At 44.2% G+C, this 21,689-nt stretch overlaps 1 protein-coding gene across 5 annotated transcripts in view; it reads left to right on the top strand.

The window, feature by feature from the left end:
• The window catches only part of PHF2 (PHD finger protein 2), a 3,400,138-nt gene that overhangs the window by 1,078,463 nt on the left and 2,299,986 nt on the right, over window positions 1–21,689 (top strand). For all 5 annotated transcript variants that reach the window (XM_044078128.1, XM_044078127.1, XM_044078125.1 and 2 more), the window contains exon 7: window positions 19,365–19,551. In XM_044078128.1, coding sequence (XP_043934063.1) covers window positions 19,365–19,551 — 187 coding nt within the window. The remainder of the gene's footprint in view (window positions 1–19,364; window positions 19,552–21,689) is intronic.

Below are 21,689 nucleotides of genomic sequence, written 5' to 3'. Positions count from 1 at the left end.
GTCTAGCAGGGCGACTGATGTGATCCCCAGGGTGAATTTCCTCTCTCCCATCCAATGCCCTATGGACACAGATACCAATATGCAAGCAGTGAAAACAATTGTAGTCCTCTTAGTTTTATATATAGGTCAGACATATTTTTGTTAATCAGAGATGAAGTTGTTGACCATAATAAAGAGTTGAAAGTTTTTATTTGGGAGGGTAAGAGGGCCAGTAGGATAAATTGAGTCTCCCCGTAGAACAAGGTGGTTTAGGATTACTTGATTTGAATGGATATTTTAGAGGTATGCAGTTAAGGCTGATATACATAACACCTGTAGAAAGTTATAAGTCAAAGTAGAAAAGAATGATGATGAAACACAGAGGGATTTAAGAAGTAAGGACTGAATAGGAGTTTGGATACAGATCCTTAAGGAAAATAACAATATTCATAAAGTAGCAGAAGGTATTCTAAGAACTAAGTTCACAGATGAATGGAGAAAGGAGAGTTTTACCAATAGGGATGACTGCAAATAGGGGTATAAAAAGTAAGCAAAAAGGGCTGAAATTTACTGGAGAAAGTTAGCAAAGGAACCAATGTTTTGGGAGGAAGTAATTAGAGAGGGAAAGGAAATAGAGTGGGATGATTCTAAGTGGAAATTCTGATTGGAGGTTGGAGACTACCTTCCCTGCCAGGGATTGATAACAGAGTATAGGTAAAGAGAAAGGGACATGAGATTATTAAATAAAATATCAGCTCTGGTAGTGTTTCCAGTTGAGTCTAGAACAGAAGTTGCTGATAAAAAAGGGATAATTAATAGGGCATATAAAATATTGCATGATACCTATAATAATTAATCAAAAGAGGTTATATAAGATTGGGATGAGAGAGTGTAAAGGCAGTATACAAAGTAACAACCGGACTACATCTCTACAGGTCGCAAGTGTGTAACAACATCCAGAAAATTTAGGATGTTTGCTTGGAAGTGGTTGAAAAGGTATTTTTGTATGCCAAGCAGATTTCAGAGATTTTCCTCAGGCAGACAGCAAATGCTAGAGGAGTGATGGGAATAAGATAATTAATTGGTAACTTTTTTTAATGCAACAAGTTGTCAGATTTCAAAAATTCCACACAGAATACTCTCTCAGAAGTGGAGGAGAAAATAGTTGTAACTAAGGAAGTGATTCTTCTGAGCTGGGATATAGGATCTGAATTGCCCAGACCTAGTAAGGCTTTATCAAGTGTAATGGTATTGGCTGGAAAAATAAATAGATAAATAAAGTGATGCACCCGCAAACATCAGATCTGATGCTATCTGTGTCATTATTCCTCATGGATGGGTCTTGGATACGACCTTGGGTCCGAGCCAGCAACTGATGGACAGATCCAGAGCTCAAGCTCCACCCCTTCCCATGATACCTTTCTGACCTACAACCTCCAGATCTCGTTTGCTGCGTTAATGCTCGGACGTGATTCCAGCAGCTCAAGTGAAGAAATAACATGTGACTTAGGTTTTCTTTTTTTTTTTGGGGGGGGGGGGTTCCTTAGGTAGTGTAGCTTTTTATTTCCCTAGTCCCTTTCTGGGTAGTTAGTTGGGTTTTCCTCCCCTCCCGTAGCTTTCTAAATTTATCTCTGTTGGTTCCCTCCTTCTTCCTGGGTCCCTTCCTTAGCTTTGGTTAAGGGTATCCATAGCTGTCCCCCTTCTCCCTCCCCTTTTCTTCTGGTGTGTGGGTGTTTTGTGTGTGTGTGTGTGTGTGTGTGTGTGTGTGTGTGTGTGTGTGTGTGTGTGTGTGTGTGTGTGTGTCTGTGTGTGTGTGTCTGTGTGTGTGTGTGTGTGTGTGTGCGTGTGTGTGTGTGTGTGTGTGTGTGTGTATGTGGATGTGTGTGTGTGTGTGTGTATGCACTTGTGCAACATGTCGGATAAGCCCTCAGACTTTAAGAGATGCTCCTCGTGCAGTCGGAAGATGCCCCATTCCGACTCGCACGAGGAGTGTGTTTACTGTCTAGGAGAGAGTCACCTGGAGATTGAATGCGACATTTGTGCCGCATTCAACCCCAGGGCTCTCATGGATTGCAGGAATAAACCCGTGCTCAAGGGACTTGCTAAAGGGGGACCTCTGGCCTCTGGTTCCCCCTTTAAAGCCAGTCTATATCCCAAAAGTAAGACCGCCTCATCTTCCTCGAGGGATTCCTCTGCAAAAAACCTTGGAACTCGGATCTCAGTTCCCTGGATCTGAGCCCAGTCTCTATGGTTTTAGATCCAGGCTCTTCCTGTCTGAGAGCCTGGGGTCAGACAGTTGGATCCAAGCCCTCAGATCCCAGGAGGCCCTCAGATCTGACTCGGCACATGCTGGCTTCGGATCCGACCCACTTGTTGGATCCGTCTATGATGCCGATGAAGAAATCGAATCCGAAGGTCCTGTTGGGTCCGATAATCATAGACAGTTCCCTGGACGTCTAGAAGTTTGGACATGAGGCATAGGAGTTGGTCTCCCTCCTGAGACCACAGGTCAATGTCAGGGTCTCCAGCCATGTCAGTACATTCTTCTGTGTCCTCCAGAACTTCCAGAAGTCTGTTCCCTACTGATATGGGCAGGACAATGAAGAGTTCCCTCAAATCCCAAATTGAGTTGGGTTTGTTGCCTTCCCTGGCTCAGTGGCTTCTTCTTCTTCATCTCCATCCATGGGACTCCACTCTCCTTGTTCAATCCCCCCCCCCCAGGTTTGGATTTCCAGGATCAGAGCATTCCCTGTGTGAGGCCATCGGTGACGAGCATTCCTCCCTTGCCGACATTGTTAGGGTCTCTGGCGGGCTCTGTTCCAGTGCCCTCAGAACTGGCTGTGCCTCACCCCCGCGAGGTCTAAGCAGGTTCCTGGGGGGTGGGGTTGGGCCCAGAGTTTTGGGATTGTTCCCTTTCCCTTGAGGCCGATATCATCTGGAGATGCTGGTGCTGAGTCGGAGTCCCTCCTCCCTTCCTGTACGACTGCGACTGTGGGGGTGCAGAGGGGGGCTTTGTCCAGCCCATCGACCTTCAGGATGGTAGAGAGGACCTTCTCTGGCTGGGCAGTTACCTCTCCTTTGTCTCTAGGTCCTCCCAAGACCCTCTCGACTTTGGGTGGCAAGTCTGCATCATCCTTCTAGGGTTAGCCCTCCCTCGAGTGCTTTCAGACAGGCATTATCCCGCTTGGGGTCCCTGCCTCTTCCGAGTCCTCCCCAGAACCCACTGTGGAGGAGCCCCCTCGGAAGAGGACATGCAAGAGGAGGCACTTGGACTCCCCTAGAGAGTCCATCACTGAGGATACAGGTTTTGAGGAGGGAGAAGGGGACATCCTTGAGATGCTAAAGCAAAGAGGTAGTTGGTCTTCCCCCACTCCATCTTAGAATCTGTGTTCCCGAAGGCCGTCAGGACGGGCCCATCTTCTACCTGGGTGTCCCCCCTGCCGACGAGCTCATACATCTTATCGCTGGCATGGTGTGGAAGCAACTGTATACAGTAGAGCCAGTTCCCAAAAAGGAGGACAAATTTCTTAGTTCCCCAAAAGATAAAAGTTTTTGGAGTAAGGGCGTTCCCATTGATGCCATGGTGGTAGCCACAGCTATGAAGAAGGAGTTTGCTCGCCGAACAGAGCTCCACTGTCCATCCCCGGAACAGGGAGTCTCAGGTGACTGATCGTTTCGGAAAGTGGATTTTTGCTTCAGCGACCTTTGGACTGAGAGCGACAAATTACATGGCACATTTCACCCGGCTGCAAAGGAATTTGATCTCGGAACACTCCACTTCCCTTACTACCTCCAGAGAGTCTCAAGTTGATCTTCCTAAAGCTTTCTACTCTAACTTGCCTGGCTAATGCTTCAATGAGGTTGATCTCCAGTGCAGCGGAGGCCACCTCTTGAGCAGTGGGCATAGGCATTGCCAGTAGACGACACCCTTGGCTTCCCTTCTGTGGGTTTGCAGAACTTTTTAAGGTGTCTTTTACTAACACCCCTTTCGATGGGTCAACCTTGTTTGGCCCATCCAGAAACAGATATTGACCTGCAGAGAGCAGAAAGGGAAGACTCTGTCGGTGGTCAGGATCAAATTTTATACTATACTCCCCAATGATCTTTTTCCAAGAATCGGAGGGGTATTAAGAAACGTTGGTTCCACAGGACTCAGTCCTCCTTCCAGGATGCTACACAGGAATCCTCTTCTACCAGCCAGGGTAGGGGTTTCAACAGCAGACACCACCCTAGAGGCAGGTCTGCAGAACCAGGCCTCCTGGGAACCTTTCTCAGAGATGCCCACTCAGTGCTTCTGAGGCACTGTCCGGCTGTTCTGTCCTGGAGGTAGTTGGGGGACGACTCTCCACTAGTCCAGAAAAGTGTCACCTTTGATCAGTGGGTGTTAAAGATCATTTCCAGGGGTTATTTCATTCCCTTTTTCCAGTCCCCTCCTATTCCAAAATCTCTCCCTGACGTTCCACCCCACCAGAGGAAGTTGGCCCATCTCAATGTGTAAGACCTTCTTCAAAAAAGAGCCATCCAAGAGGTCCCAACAGGACAACGAGGATCTGGAATTTAGTCTTGCTTCTTTTTGGTGCCAAAAAATACCAGGGACTTGCGTCCCATTTTGGACCTCAGCAAGCTGATCCTGTCAGTCAAGAAGTCCAAGTTCCGGAGAGTCACTGTACAGTCCCATTCTGCCTCTTCTGTGCAAGGACGATTGGATGTGCTCAGTGGATCTCAAGGGTGTGTACTATCATATCAAAATTTACAGACACTCCAGGAGATACCTGCACTTTCGGTTAGGGCCCAATCACTACCAGTTCAGAGCCCTGCCCTTTGGACTCACCACAGCCCCTTGGGTGTTTACCAAATGCATGGCAGTGGTATCAGCTCATCTTCAACTGCAAGGATTCCAGGTCTTTCCATAAATGGACGATTGGCTTCTCACGACCATCACGAAGCATCTACTGTCTATGGCCTCCGACTATACTCTTCACATCTTTCACAATCTGGGGATCACAGTCAACCTTGCAAAGACAAGCCTTTCACCCTGTCAGAATCGGGAGTTTATCAGGGTTCTTCTAGACATGGTGTTGGAGACTGCAGCTAGATGTAGGAAGGAAAAGAAGAAAAGCATCCAAAAGTTAGGGAACCAGACTGTACTTATTTGTCAGTTCACCTAGGCTTGTTATTGTCAGAGAAGGTGAGACTCTTTCACAGTCCACTCTGTTAACTGAGGTTGTGGCATAGGTCTCTATTGAGACTGGTTTTGAGTCTGCTATGCCTCCGGGTCCCTTTACTTCCTCACAAGCCAAAGGACTTATCTTGTTAGTTGGGTCCAGAACCTCTTTGCAGGTTCCAGATTCTGATGACTGCTCTCAAACTGTTGGGAGTGTCCAGAGTCTTTCATCATCAGGAGATCTCCTCGGTTCACCGTCCTGGGATTCAGCTGTCCAGTCACATCCTGGCCCTAAGGCGGATGTTGCTCTTAGGTACAAGCCTTAATGCCTCACCTAGAAAGGCTGCATCCCAGGTGAGGATTACTGGCTACCACTCCTAAACTCAGGAAATCAACAGGCCGTAGTTAGGCTGGCTGAGGATTTGATCACCATAGTAAGATCCAGGCGTCTTTAACTCCCAGGTTCTGCTCCTGAATCTTCCCCTGGTAACAGAAAAGGGATATTCCCCTAGGAATCCACCTTTGAGGAAGGTTTATCCATTATTTCCTTTGTGGATTCAGATTCTAATAAGTACCTTCCTTCAGCCCCGGGACATTTCCTTTGGGGGGGCCCTACATACCATGAGAGAACACTTTAAATGAATAGCACAGGACTGTCCACAATCCAAAAAGAGGGTTAGGAAATTTCTAAAACTTCATCAGCATAAACCTCTTGCCAGTCCTCCAGTCTTAAAAGTAGTGGACAATGTCTTGCTGGATTCTTCATTACAGCCAAACTCCCCTCCTGTCTGTTAGAGGCAAGAAAGTATTGAAGTTATGGTGCTGGGTGACTCCTTTATAACCAGATGTCTTGATATTCAGTTGGGGTGGCTGCCCACTTCAGGAAGAAGAAAATTATTTGATAGATGGGCTGGCTAAGGACTACTGTGGTGGAAATCCCATCAGTTATGACTGCAACAGTAAATACACTCAAACATCTGTTTATGGTATGTGTACACAACTATACTTTAGCAGTGATTACTTGAGAGTCAACCAGGCACAAGTTAAGAAAGAAATAAGTGTGGAGGAATAAATATATAATAAGAAAGTTGAAACAAAGTGTAGAATTAACTGAGCATGTCAGAAGAAAGAGTATGTGGTCAGTAACGTTTAACCATGTCAGCAGATTCTTTTAAGCAGTAAACAGTACATATTATGGTCTGCGCATGTTTATGTATTTTGCTGAAACTGCTAGATAGATGGAAGATGTGACTGGATTAAAATGTATTAGCTAGGCTGCTGAAGTCTGCATTCCTTCTAGTTTCTCATAGGAAAGTTTGTTGTAACATTACTAATGCTGAATTGGGAAAAGGATGTTTTAACTAACCTATTTTTAGGACATTGACATATTTCATTTTAGATATTTAGTACTGTTCTAATGAAAACTACACTTACAGATCACGGTAGTAAACAACTTTTTATTGAATACTGGTATTGGTCTAATAGGTAACACTTGTTATTTTCACTTGTATTTTCTTATAAAAATACCTGGATATGTTTGTTCGGGAAGACATTACTGACTAAATGTTAAAACTCTATCAAGACTGTTTATTTATTTAATTCATTTTTAAAATTTCCTTAACATAAGTCATTGGATCATTCTTTAAGAGACTTTGTTAATATTTTACAGAAGTATGCTAGGTTCTTTGCTAGATGATTATCACTTTTAAGTTTTACCCAGAAGCAGTCCCTGTGACAAGTGCACCTAGAAAAATAACCGTTTTACTTAAAGAACTACCACAGCACCACTAATATAAAATATTTAGGTTTATGGATCAAAAAGGATTATCTTAGTCTAAAAGCAATTAAACAGAAACTTGGGGATGCCTTTTATTTCCAGTAGGTAAATTACTATTGCTTCATAAATATTAAAGGCTACAGATTATAAATCTGTAAAGTTTTTTTTATAAATTGGCAATCTTTTGAAGCCTAGTCTCAGCAGTCTGAACACTGCTATTTATTTGGATAAGAAAGAAATTAAAAACTTTTGTAAAAAAAAAAAAAAAAGAAGTAAGAAAAATTCTGTTTTGGCTGCTTGGGATGTGTGGGAAGATATTAAGCAAAAGATAAAAAAATGAGAAACTGGAAGCTCTTGATTATGGTTCATAGGTTATTAGGTTGGTACTAGGCTATCGGACCTAGGGCCTATACAAGCCTAGCCATAACAATTGCCTGGCTATTTCTTCCCACAGTATTTACTTCCCTGGACCCCTGTCTAGCAGGGCGACTGATGTGATCCCCAGGGTGAATTTCCTCTCTCCCATCCAATGCCCTATGGACACAGATACCAATATGCAAGCAGTGAAAACAATTGTAGTCCTCTTAGTTTTATATATAGGTCAGACATATTTTTGTTAATCAGAGATGAAGTTGTTGACCATAATAAAGAGTTGAAAGTTTTTATTTGGGAGGGTAAGAGGGCCAGTAGGATAAATTGAGTCTCCCCGTAGAACAAGGTGGTTTAGGATTACTTGATTTGAATGGATATTTTAGAGGTATGCAGTTAAGGCTGATATACATAACACCTGTAGAAAGTTATAAGTCAAAGTAGAAAAGAATGATGATGAAACACAGAGGGATTTAAGAAGTAAGGACTGAATAGGAGTTTGGATACAGATCCTTAAGGAAAATAACAATATTCATAAAGTAGCAGAAGGTATTCTAAGAACTAAGTTCACAGATGAATGGAGAAAGGAGAGTTTTACCAATAGGGATGACTGCAAATAGGGGTATAAAAGTAAGCAAAAGGGCTGAAATTTACTGGAGAAAGTTAGCAAAGGAACCAATGTTTTGGGAGGAAGTAATTAGAGAGGAAAGGAAATAGAGTGGGATGATTCTAAGTGGAAATTCTGATTGGAGGTTGGAGACTACCTTCCCTGCCAGGGATTGATAACAGAGTATAGGTAAAGAGAAAGGGACATGAGATTATTAAATAAAATATCAGCTCTGGTAGTGTTTCCAGTTGAGTCTAGAACAGAAGTTGCTGATAAAAAAGGGATAATTAATAGGGCATATAAAATATTGCATGATACCTATAATAATTAATCAAAAGAGGTTATATAAGATTGGGATGAGAGAGTGTAAAGGCAGTATACAAAGTAACAACCGGACTACATCTCTACAGGTCGCAAGTGTGTAACAACATCCAGAAAATTTAGGATGTTTGCTTGGAAGTGGTTGAAAAGGTATTTTTGTATGCCAAGCAGATTTCAGAGATTTTCCTCAGGCAGACAGCAAATGCTAGAGGAGTGATGGGAATAAGATAATTAATTGGTAACTTTTTTTTTTAATGCAACAAGTTGTCAGATTTCAAAAATTCCACACAGAATACTCTCTCAGAAGTGGAGGAGAAAATAGTTGTAACTAAGGAAGTGATTCTTCTGAGCTGGGATATAGGATCTGAATTGCCCAGACCTAGTAAGGCTTTATCAAGTGTAATGGTATTGGCTGGAAAAAATAAATAGATAAATAAAGTGATGCACCCGCAAACATCAGATCTGATGCTATCTGTGTCATTATTCCTCATGGATGGGTCTTGGATACGACCTTGGGTCCGAGCCAGCAACTGATGGACAGATCCAGAGCTCAAGCTCCACCCCTTCCCATGATACCTTTCTGACCTACAACCTCCAGATCTCGTTTGCTGCGTTAATGCTCGGACGTGATTCCAGCAGCTCAAGTGAAGAAATAACATGTGACTTAGGTTTTCTTTTTTTTTTTTGGGGGGGGGGGTTCCTTAGGTAGTGTAGCTTTTTATTTCCCTAGTCCCTTTCTGGGTAGTTAGTTGGGTTTTCCTCCCCTCCCGTAGCTTTCTAAATTTATCTCTGTTGGTTCCCTCCTTCTTCCTGGGTCCCTTCCTTAGCTTTGGTTAAGGGTATCCATAGCTGTCCCCCTTCTCCCTCCCCTTTTCTTCTGGTGTGTGGGTGTTTGTGTGTGAGTGTGTGTGTGTGTGTGTGTGTGTGTGTGTGTGTGTGTGTGTGTGTGTGTGTGTGTCTGTGTGTGTGTGTCTGTGTGTGTGTGTGTGTGTGTGTGTGTGCGTGTGTGTGTGTGTGTATGTGGATGTGTGTGTGTGTGTGTGTATGCACTTGTGCAACATGTCGGATAAGCCCTCAGACTTTAAGAGATGCTCCTCGTGCAGTCGGAAGATGCCCCATTCCGACTCGCACGAGGAGTGTGTTTACTGTCTAGGAGAGAGTCACCTGGAGATTGAATGCGACATTTGTGCCGCATTCAACCCCAGGGCTCTCATGGATTGCAGGAATAAACCCGTGCTCAAGGGACTTGCTAAAGGGGGACCTCTGGCCTCTGGTTCCCCCTTTAAAGCCAGTCTATATCCCAAAAGTAAGACCGCCTCATCTTCCTCGAGGGATTCCTCTGCAAAAAACCTTGGAACTCGGATCTCAGTTCCCTGGATCTGAGCCCAGTCTCTATGGTTTTAGATCCAGGCTCTTCCTGTCTGAGAGCCTGGGGTCAGACAGTTGGATCCAAGCCCTCAGATCCCAGGAGGCCCTCAGATCTGACTCGGCACATGCTGGCTTCGGATCCGACCCACTTGTTGGATCCGTCTATGATGCCGATGAAGAAATCGAATCCGAAGGTCCTGTTGGGTCCGATAATCATAGACAGTTCCTGGGCGTCTAGAAGTTTGGACATGAGGCATAGGAGTTGGTCTCCCTCCTGAGACCACAGGTCAATGTCAGGGTCTCCAGCCATGTCAGTACATTCTTCTGTGTCCTCCAGAACTTCCAGAAGTCTGTTCCCTACTGATATGGGCAGGACAATGAAGAGTTCCCTCAAATCCCAAATTGAGTTGGGTTTGTTGCCTTCCCTGGCTCAGTGGCTTCTTCTTCTTCATCTCCATCCATGGGACTCCACTCTCCTTGTTCAATCCCCCCCCCCCAGGTTTGGATTTCCAGGATCAGAGCATTCCCTGTGTGAGGCCATCGGTGACGAGCATTCCTCCCTTGCCGACATTGTTAGGGTCTCTGGCGGGCTCTGTTCCAGTGCCCTCAGAACTGGCTGTGCCTCACCCCCGCGAGGTCTAAGCAGGTTCCTGGGGGGTGGGGTTGGGCCCAGAGTTTTGGGATTGTTCCCTTTCCCTTGAGGCCGATATCATCTGGAGATGCTGGTGCTGAGTCGGAGTCCCTCCTCCCTTCCTGTACGACTGCGACTGTGGGGGTGCAGAGGGGGGCTTTGTCCAGCCCATCGACCTTCAGGATGGTAGAGAGGACCTTCTCTGGCTGGGCAGTTACCTCTCCTTTGTCTCTAGGTCCTCCCAAGACCCTCTCGACTTTGGGTGGCAAGTCTGCATCATCCTTCTAGGGTTAGCCCTCCCTCGAGTGCTTTCAGACAGGCATTATCCCGCTTGGGGTCCCTGCCTCTTCCGAGTCCACCCCAGAACCCACTGTGGAGGAGCCCCCTCGGAAGAGGACATGCAAGAGGAGGCACTTGGACTCCCCTAGAGAGTCCATCACTGAGGATACAGGTTTTGAGGAGGGAGAAGGGGACATCCTTGAGATGCTAAAGCAAAGAGGTAGTTGGTCTTCCCCCACTCCATCTTAGAATCTGTGTTCCCGAAGGCCGTCAGGACGGGCCCATCTTCTACCTGGGTGTCCCCCCTGCCGACGAGCTCATACATCTTATCGCTGGCATGGTGTGGAAGCAACTGTATACAGTAGAGCCAGTTCCCAAAAAGGAGGACAAATTTCTTAGTTCCCCAAAAGATAAAAGTTTTTGGAGTAAGGGCGTTCCCATTGATGCCATGGTGGTAGCCACAGCTATGAAGAAGGAGTTTGCTCGCCGAACAGAGCTCCACTGTCCATCCCCGGAACAGGGAGTCTCAGGTGACTGATCGTTTCGGAAAGTGGATTTTTGCTTCAGCGACCTTTGGACTGAGAGCGACAAATTACATGGCACATTTCACCCGGCTGCAAAGGAATTTGATCTCGGAACACTCCACTTCCCTTACTACCTCCAGAGAGTCTCAAGTTGATCTTCCTAAAGCTTTCTACTCTAACTTGCCTGGCTAATGCTTCAATGAGGTTGATCTCCAGTGCAGCGGAGGCCACCTCTTGAGCAGTGGGCATAGGCATTGCCAGTAGACGACACCCTTGGCTTCCCTTCTGTGGGTTTGCAGAACTTTTTAAGGTGTCTTTTACTAACACCCCTTTCGATGGGTCAACCTTGTTTGGCCCATCCGTAAAACAGATATTGACCTGCAGAGAGCAGAAAGGGAAGACTCTGTCGGTGGTCAGGATCAAATTTTATACTATACTCCCCAATGATCTTTTTCCAAGAATCGGAGGGGTATTAAGAAACGTTGGTTCCACAGGACTCAGTCCTCCTTCCAGGATGCTACACAGGAATCCTCTTCTACCAGCCAGGGTAGGGGTTTCAACAGTAGACACCACCCTAGAGGCAGGTCTGCAGAACCAGGCCTCCTGGGAACCTTTCTCAGAGATGCCCACTCAGTGCTTCTGAGGCACTGTCCGGCTGTTCTGTCCTGGAGGTAGTTGGGGGACGACTCTCCACTAGTCCAGAAAAGTGTCACCTTTGATCAGTGGGTGTTAAAGATCATTTCCAGGGGTTATTTCATTCCCTTTTTCCAGTCCCCTCCTATTCCAAAATCTCTCCCTGACGTTCCACCCCACCAGAGGAAGTTGGCCCATCTCAATGTGTAAGACCTTCTTCAAAAAAGAGCCATCCAAGAGGTCCCAACAGGACAACGAGGATCTGGAATTTAGTCTTGCTTCTTTTTGGTGCCAAAAAATACCAGGGACTTGCGTCCCATTTTGGACCTCAGCAAGCTGATCCTGTCAGTCAAGAAGTCCAAGTTCCGGAGAGTCACTGTACAGTCCCATTCTGCCTCTTCTGTGCAAGGACGATTGGATGTGCTCAGTGGATCTCAAGGGTGTGTACTATCATATCAAAATTTACAGACACTCCAGGAGATACCTGCACTTTCGGTTAGGGCCCAATCACTACCAGTTCAGAGCCCTGCCCTTTGGACTCACCACAGCCCCTTGGGTGTTTACCAAATGCATGGCAGTGGTATCAGCTCATCTTCAACTGCAAGGATTCCAGGTCTTTCCATAAATGGACGATTGGCTTCTCACGACCATCACGAAGCATCTACTGTCTATGGCCTCCGACTATACTCTTCACATCTTTCACAATCTGGGGATCACAGTCAACCTTGCAAAGACAAGCCTTTCACCCTGTCAGAATCGGGAGTTTATCAGGGTTCTTCTAGACATGGTGTTGGAGACTGCAGCACTCCCTCCCCGCAGGGTTCAAATTATTCGGTACCAGGTCCTCCAGCTACTGACTCTTGATCATCTCATGGCTCACTTAGTTTTGCAGGCACTAGGCTGAAAGTCAGCTGCCATTCAGGTAGTGCCTCTTGCCAGATATCACATGTGGGTCCTGCAGTGGACCCTGGTGGTTCAGTGGTTGGCTCAGGTTCACCCCTTGTCCATGGCCATCAGGATTTCTCGGGTGTGCAAAAAACATCTTGCTTGGTGGCTTCAGACTCAAGATCTGTTTATAGGCAGACCCTTTTGTCTTCCCCAGCCCAAGGCGATGGTGACCAAGGATGCCTCCCTACTGGGGTGGGGAATTTTCAGGGAAGGACAGTCCACAGCATGTGGTCCCCTACAGAGACCAAATTGCATATAAATGTCCTGGAGATGAGAGCAGTCCTTCTAAAGTTGCAAGCCTTTCAGGAGTGTTTCCCTCTCGGGACTATAGTAATTCAAACAGACAACATGACGGTGTTGTGGTACATCAACAAGTAGGGGGAAACACAGTCTTATCCCCTGTGCAGAGAGGCCATGAGAGTGTGGGAATGCGCAATGTCTTCCAGGCACTTTCTTTTTGCAATGCACATCCCAGGCAGATCCGTCGTGTTAGCCGACAAACTCAGCAGGTCTATCTTGAGTCCTCATTACTGGTCCCTGAATCCATGAGTGGCACATTGGATATTCGACCGTTGGGGTCTTCCTTGCTGCAACATTTTTGCCTCCCCTGTCAACCACAAATGCAGCAATTACTTTGCCCTGATCCCGCCAGGGGGGGAGTCTCCCAGGGATGCTCTGATTCATGATTGTCTGTAAGGACTCCTGTATGCTTACCCACTCCCCTCATCCCCAGAGTTCTGCAGAAAGCCTATCACCTGAAGACCTTTCTCATCCTCATTGCCACCTTTTGGCCTCACCAGCCATGGTTCTCCTTGCTTTGGTCTCATCTGAAACATCCCTGGATATTGGATCCCATTCCGGATCTCATCTCTCACCCTTGGGGGCTTCCTCTACCCAATCATCAGTCCCTTCAGTTAACTGCATGGTTCCTCTAATTCCAGTGATCCTTGCCCAGTCTAGGCTTTCTTCTCCATTGAAGAGTATTATCTTAGCCTCTCAGAAACCGTCTACTAAGAAGGTATAGTCTAGCAAGTGGAAAAGGTTCTCCATTTGGTCTAGGCAATGAAACCGTGACCCCTTTTCAGCCCCTGTTCCTGACATTCTGCTGTTTTTAGCTTCCCTTTTCTAGGAAGGGGCTAGTTTCTCCATGATTAAACTTCAGTTGGCGGCCATCTCAAATTTTTATTTGAATGAGAGTCCCAACTTCTCTTACAAACTCTCTAAAGCCTTCCTCAAAGCGGTATTTCTTCGTAGACCTCCCATCAAAGACCCCCCCCAGGGGATCTCACTTTGGTGTTTCAGTCTTTGACACAAAAGCCCTTTGATTCTGCTGTATTGTGTGATCTTAAATTCTTATCCTGGAAGACGACCTTATTGGTGGCTACTGCTTCAGTCAAGAATGTTTCTGAGCTGCAAGCTCTTAGTATCAAGCCTCCCTTTAAGGTCTTTCATAAGGATAGGGTATCCCTCAGAACTAATCCTTCATTCATTCCCAAGATAGTATCGGAGGCCAACCTTAACCAATCTATTCAGCTCCCGTTTTTCTTCCCTAATTATTCCAACAAAGGGGAATATATGTTGCATTGTTTGGATGTCCACAGACAAGTATGTTTTTATCTTAAGAGGACCGAAGAATTTCAAAAGTCAGATCAGCTCTTTGTAGCTTTTTCTCACGGCAGAAAAGGGTTTGGCAGTTACCAAGGTATCGCTTTCCCGTTGGGTTGCCAGCTGTATTTCCTTCATTTATGACAGCAGGCACATCAATCTTTCAAAGCCAATTAAACTCACTCTACTAGATTGGTAGCTACCACTTCTGCTTTTTTGGCCAAACTTTCATTGGACAAGATATGTCTCGCTGCTACTTGGTTTAATCATCACACTTTTGCTATGCATTGTAAGTTGGATTTGATATCGAGGAACAGGGCTTCCTTTGGTTCCACTGTACTCCGGCATATCCTTCCCTGAGGCTTCCCAGGGTTCATAGTAGCTGTGGACTCTGACCCATCCGTGATGAATGTATGGCAGTAGTTGCAGCTCACTTGAGGCGCCTAGGATTCTGGGTGTTTCCATACTTAGATGACTGGCTCCTAACCACCCCCACCGAGCATCTGCTAATAAAAGTGAGAGACACCACCTTGCAGCTCTGCTCTCTCCTAGGAATTAAAGTAAACTACGAGAAATTTGCCTTGCTGCTTTTTCAACATGTAGTATTTATAGGAGCAGAATTGAATACAACAAGTATGATGGCCAAACATCCTCCAGAAAGCATTCAAGTTCTACGACATCAGGTTCAAAATCTTCTCACAAAGAAAAAAGCACAAGCAAGGTTAGTCCTAAAACATTTGGGGACCATGGCAGCAGCAATAACCCTGATCCCATTAGCATGTTTACACATGAGAATTCTCCAGTGGCTGCTGTCCACTCAGTGGTCAATGCAGGAATTGCCAATGCTTCAGAAAATAATGACAACAGAATCTTGCAAAAAAGACCTTCGGTGGTGGCTTTACTCCACTCATATGATGCTAGGTTGACCATTTGTACTTCCCCAACCATTGGCCATAGTAACCACGAACACCTCTCAGATAGGGTTGGGGGGACTTTATTTGGGAAACCAAGGCACCTGGCAGGATCACGAGGGCCATTTGCACATCAGTGTCATAGAGATGAGAGTGGTGCTTCTGGGGTTGCAAGCATTCCAGGTCTCTCTTCCACTAGGAGCTATTGCAATACAGACAGACAACATGTTAGTTGTATGGTACATAAACAAACGAGGAACCAGATCTTGCGCCCTTTGTCGGGAGGCCCTGAGAGTATGGCAGTGGGCGACCTCCTCCCAACACATCCTGGGGAAATTCAGCGTGATAGCAGACAGACTCAGCAGAGCGATTCTGATGTTTCACAAGTGGTCCCTAAAACAGGAAGTAGCAGAAAGGATTTTCCATAAATGGGGCCAGCCTTGCTTCAGCCTTTTTGTGACATCCATGAATACTAAATGCAACAACTACTTTGCCCTTTTCCTCCCTCTGGGGGAGTCACCACAGGATGCATTTGTACATGATTGACCATTGGGTCTCCTTTACGCCTTTCCTCCCTTTCCATTAATACTCAAAGTCCTTCAGAAAGTCAGTTAATTGGGAAGGAACTTGATACTCATCGCCCCATACTGGCCTTGTCAAATCTGGCTCTCCTTCCTGTGGCCTCATCATCGAAAGGAGCTTTGAATTCTGGACCCAGTTCCAGACCTTTTGACTCATGCATCAGGAGCGCTCCATCCTTCCCTTCAGACCCTCAATTTGACAGCTTGGCTGCTCCAATGCCGACCATAGCCAAGTTTCCTAACTTCTCTTCATCAGTTAAGCACATCCTAATTTCTTCTTATAAGGCTTCTACGAGAAAGATATATAGAAGCAAATGGAAAAGATTTTCATTATGGGCTTCTCGTAACCACATTGATCCTTTTACTGTCCCAGTAAATTCCATTCTACAATTCCTAACAAAATTATTCAATGATGGTGCAGAGCTGGGGCTACCATTAGAGTTGAACTAACAGCGATATCTAGTTTTCATATTGGTGATTCTGACCTCAACGTTATGTCTCATAGGCTATGCAAAGCATTTCTTAAAGGTACTTTATTACTACGGCCACCTATCAGAGACCCCCCCCCAGCACCATGAGACTTAAATTTCATCCTATCTCATTTAATTCCCCCAACCCTTTGAGCCTTCATCATCTTGCAAACTCAAGTTTTTGACATGGAAAACTATTCTATAGCAATTACATCTGCTAGGAGGGTGTCAGAGCTGCAGGCCTTGTCAATAAAGCCCCCCCTACTTGCTTTTCCACAGAGACAGGGTATCCTTATCAACAAACCCTTCCTTCTTGCCAAAAGTATGTTCAGAGTCAAATTTGAACCAATCTATAGAGCTACCAGTCTTTTATCCAAATGACGGAATAAGGCAGAATACATGTTACATCAACTGGATGTGCACAGGCAATTACTTTTCTACTTGCACAGAGCTAAGAACTTCAGAAAATCTGACCACCTATTTATATCATTTTCAAAATCAAAGAAAGCTACTTCAAGTCTCTAAAGTGACACTATCGAAATGGCTTTCAGATTGTATAACCTTCATTTATAAATCTCAAAACAGAGATCTCCCCCAAAGAGTTAAAGCCCACTGTATAAGAGCCATAGCAACCATTTCCACCTGGCTAGACTACCAATTGATACCACTTGTGCTGCGGCAACATGGGCAAGACCACATACCTTTATCACTGATTACAAAGTCGATTTGGCCTCCAGGAACAGCACCTCCTTTGGTTCCATGATTTTGAAGAATATTCTCCCTTGATCCACCCAAGAAAGATATTGCTAGGGACTCTGTCTCATCCTGGTAAGAATGAAGGCGACATAGGACAACAACACATAAAGAAGTTATGTACTCACCATAATGTTCAATGTGTGTTGTCATCTCCATTTTTACTCCTGGAAGATTGAGTTGGTACAATTGGATATCATTATTCTCTGGCCTTCTTTATTGCACTCTGAATTATTAAGCTACCTTTATGTTTATTACTCTTATTATAGCTGCAAACGAGATCTGGGGAACTCTCTGAGTGCATGCTGGGATAGGATTTAGCTACGAGCTAGTGAAAGACCTCGAGCTTGTGTATAAAGGCTGAGTCAGATCTGAGGATTGGATCCAAACCCATCATGGTAAGAATGAAGGTGAAGATGGACAACACACATGGAATGTTATGGTGAGTACATAACTTCTTTTTTTGCATGCTAGAGATCACATTTCCTTGACATGCAGTAGTATAGCTATTAAGTATAACTGAAAAAAATAGTTGCTTGTGAACAGTAATGAAAAAATCAGAATGTGCTGCTGATTCTAGGTTTACTCCAGCCTGTGATGGAAAGTTGGAATTTTTATACTGAGTTGTACACATTTGCAGCATGTTCTGTCTTTGAAGTTTTACGTAGTAAAATGATTTTTAATTGTAAATGTTATCAAGCCTTAAGTAGTGCAGCAGACATTTACAGTGGATATAAAAAGTTTACACACCCCTGTTAAAATGCCAGGTTTTTGCAATATAAAAAAAATGAGACCACAAAAAATCATTTCAAAACTTTTCCTACCTTTAACATGACCTATAACCTGTACAATTCAATTGAAAAATAAACAAATCTGTTAGGGAAAAAAATATAAAAATTTAAAAACGTAAAATAAGCTGGTTGCACAAGTGTGCACACCCTTAAACTAATACTTTGTTGAAGTACTGTTTGATTTAATTACTGCCTTCAGTCTTCTTGGGTACACACCTGCCATCAATTAAAGAGACTCTGATTAACCCCAAATAAAGTTCAGCTGCCCTAGTAGGATTTTCCTGACATTTACTCAGTTCCCTGCTACAGCAAAAGCCATGGTTCACAGAGAGCTTAAAAGCATCAAAGGAGCTCATTGTTGAAAGGTATCAGTCAGGAGAAGGGTACAAAAAAATGTCCATAGCATTGGATATACCACGGAATACTGTGAAGATAGTCATCAAAAAATGGAGAAAATATGGGACAACAGAGACATTGCAAAGAACTAGACGTCCCTCCAAAATTGATAAAAAGACAAGATGAAAACTGGTCAGAGAGGTTGTATTGGTTGTGTACTACATGTGACAACAATCTCCCGTATTCTCCATATGTCTGGACTATGGGGTAGGGTTGCAAGACAGAAGGCTTTTCTTACACGGAAAAACATCCAGGCCTGGCTAAAATTTGCAAAACAATACATCAAGTCTCCCAAAAGTATGTGGGAAAATGTGTTATGGTCTGATGAGACCAAGATTGAACTTTTTGGCCACAATTCCAAAAGGTACGTTTGGTGCAAAAATAACAATTTGCATCACCAAAAGAACACCATCCCCACGGTGAAGCATGGTGGTGGCAGTATCATGCTTTGGGGTTTCTTTTCTTCAGCTGGAACTGGGGCTTTAGTCAAGGTGGAGGGAATTATGAACAGTTCGAAATACCAGTCACTTCTGGCCCGAAACCTTCAGGTGTCTGCTAGAAAGCTGAAGATGAAGAGGAATTTCACCTTTCAACACATCAATGACCCCAATCATACATCCAAATCAACAAAAGAACAGCTTCACCAGAAGAAAATTAAAGGTTTAGAATGGCCCATCCAGAGCCCAGACCTGAATCCAATAGAAAGACTGTGGGGTGACCTGAAGAGAGCTGTGCACAAGGGATGCCCTCACAATCTGATAGATTTGGAGCATTTTTGCAAGGAAGAGTGGGCAAATATTGCCAAGTCAAGATGCTGATAGACTCTTACCCTATTGTACATTTGTTATTTTTTTATATTTTTTCCCCTAATAGACTTGTTTGTTTTTCCCTGTGAATTGTACAGGTTAGAGGTCACATTAAAGGTGGGAAAAGTTTTGAAATGATTTATTGTGGTCTCATTTTTTATATCACAAAACCTGGCATTCTAACAGGGGTGTGTAAATGTTTTATATCCACTGTAAGTTAACATAAGGCTGTCAGAATATTGCCAAACAAAAAAGTTTGCTGCATTTTGAAGAACCTGCTTATTTCAGAACATACACTGGAGAACACCAGGTTTTAATTTTGTTAAAGCTTCATTACTTGCCTGAAAACAGTCAGAAGAACACTTTTGAGTATCTGTACTACATAGTGGCTTTTACAATTGTTACAAAGTCTGTTTTACTTTGTATTTTTCTTTTTAATAAAATACTCCAGAATGTCCAGTTTTGTGGAATCTCCTGCAATTGTTAGGAAGCTCTCCTGGGTAGAAAACTGTTGGCCTGATGATGCACTACTAGCAAAACCCAAAGTAACAAAATATTGCCTAATCTGCGTGAAGGACAGTTACACAGACTTTCACATAGAATCAGGAGGGGCCTCAGCATGGTACCATGTGCTCAAAGTAAGTTAATTAACATTCACAGTCCAAGAAGTATTTCTTAGAGTATCAGTGAATTAACTTTCTTATATAATATGTTTAGGGAATAATTTCTAACAATTTCATCCAAGTTTGTCTTAAAATACTGGCATTTCACTTAATTGTAGTCATAAACTGTGGCTAGGTGGAAAGACTCCATATAATCGAATGTTTGTAATTCTTGAGGTGCTATTTACGTAGTGATTACTTTTACACTCTTTGTCTCTTTTAAGTTGTGCATATTATTCATTTGAAACACCAGCTGACTTGATGTATGCTGTCCTCAATAAATACAACACACACACACACACACACACACACACACACACACACACACACACACACACACACACACACACACACACCACACACACTAAGCAGCTGTTAGGTGATTAGTCTGCACATCAGTGTTGAAGCTGCTCATTTGCACTTATTTTTTTCTCCAGAGCAACGATGTCTGTCTCACAGTGCCATAGCCTGAAGTTTAGTCCAGATCTACAGTTACTGTCTTTGTGGAATTTATATGTTCTCCCTGTGTTTGCAAGGATTTTCTCTGAATACTGTGTTTCATTCAACCTCAGCAAAACATGCTGGTAGATGAGCTACTCTAAAATGTCCTTATCTGTTGCATTTACAGTTGCTTCTTTGGCCCAGGTGATTGCTGAAAAGAGCTTCCTGACTGCTGTGAGTGGAGACAAAAATATCTGTTTGAGATCCCCACAGCTGGATCAATTCTTGGAAGACTCCCTTATTCAGTTTCCATTAGTAAGGACCTGTCCTGGTCCTGCTCAACTTGCCTGCCTCACAGTTCTGCTCTGACAGTCTAATTTTACAGTCATCCTACATACTGTCAGAGCAGAGCTGTCTGGCAGACAAGCTGAGCAGGACCAGGACAGATGTCAAATTAGATGTCTTTCCTTGGATCACAGTTGCAGTATTCCAATAATGATGGGTTATCTCGCTAAGGTATCCTGAGGTCTGGTTGGAGTACCAAAGCTAAAACCTTCCATACATTCGTACATATGACTGTGATCTCAGCCCACAAGTATAGGGGTACATAAGAAGAAGTAGGAGTGCAAGATCCTCAGACTATCTTGCTGCCTTCCAAATACAAGATCTTCACTCCTGTCGGTCTGCTCTTCATGTTGTCATTGCTGCTACGATTACCAAAACCTACTCAAGATAAGTACCCTGTTGGAGAACTTTCTTTATTTTTGTATTTTAACAAAAATATTTGTTAATGTTGACTAAGAGAGGAAACTATGATTGCTGTAGGCAGATCCCTTATAAAGACCTCCACTCCCAGTGTTTATTTTTAGGGGCCGAACATGATTACAGATATTTTAAATCTGCCAGTTGTTTGCTCCAAAATCTCCTTATACTAGGCTTTCCTCCTTAAACACCTATTTAGAGACCTAGCATCAATCCAAGATGGCAGAACCCTCGGCCTCTGATGTCCCACTTGCACCCAAAAGAAAGTTCAAGAATGTGAGGCCTGAATCTTCTACTACCTAGTCTGATTTGGATGTTCCCATTAAGATGCAGCAGGAATCCATAGTACATCAGACTTTTTCTCAGATGCCTGCTACCAGGACCCCACCAGAGGCTGGTGTATTGTCTGACTCCTACATGTCCAAAGACTTTTGTACAGAAGGGAACCTAGGGTGATCATTTTAGGGGGCCAGGGGCATACCTCATATCGTTCTTTGAGAAGAGGTACCAGGAACATTATTTGATGTTCATTAGGGTTCTGAAGCATAGTGCTTTGTTAGGGCTGATGACACTCCTAAGAAAAAGAAAGAAAGAAAAAAATCAGGCATGTTCTTGCTCACACATCTCAGGAAAAGGAATGGCTTGAATTCTCACTCGTCCTTAACCAGGCCATTTTGTTTTTGAAGCTCCGTTCCTTTATTTCCACTCTTGCACAAGCTGCCTCACATCCCAGAAGAAACAAGACAAATCCTCATCTGAGGAAGGGGAGGGGTCAAGGTCAGATGAGGATTCCTTGGCCTACTCATCACAAATTAATTTACCTGGGAAGCTTGCTTCTGATGATAAAGACACCTCATCACCTGACTCTCCCACGGAAGAAATTTCTTTTGGGGAAACTTGTCACCAAAATG

Source organism: Protopterus annectens, chromosome 7.part0 (genome assembly GCF_019279795.1).
Source record: "Protopterus annectens isolate FY-2018-M chromosome 7.part0, PAN1.0, whole genome shotgun sequence".
Lineage (NCBI taxonomy): Eukaryota > Metazoa > Chordata > Ceratodontiformes > Protopteridae > Protopterus > Protopterus annectens.
This window is presented reverse-complemented; position numbering and strand designations above follow the sequence as displayed.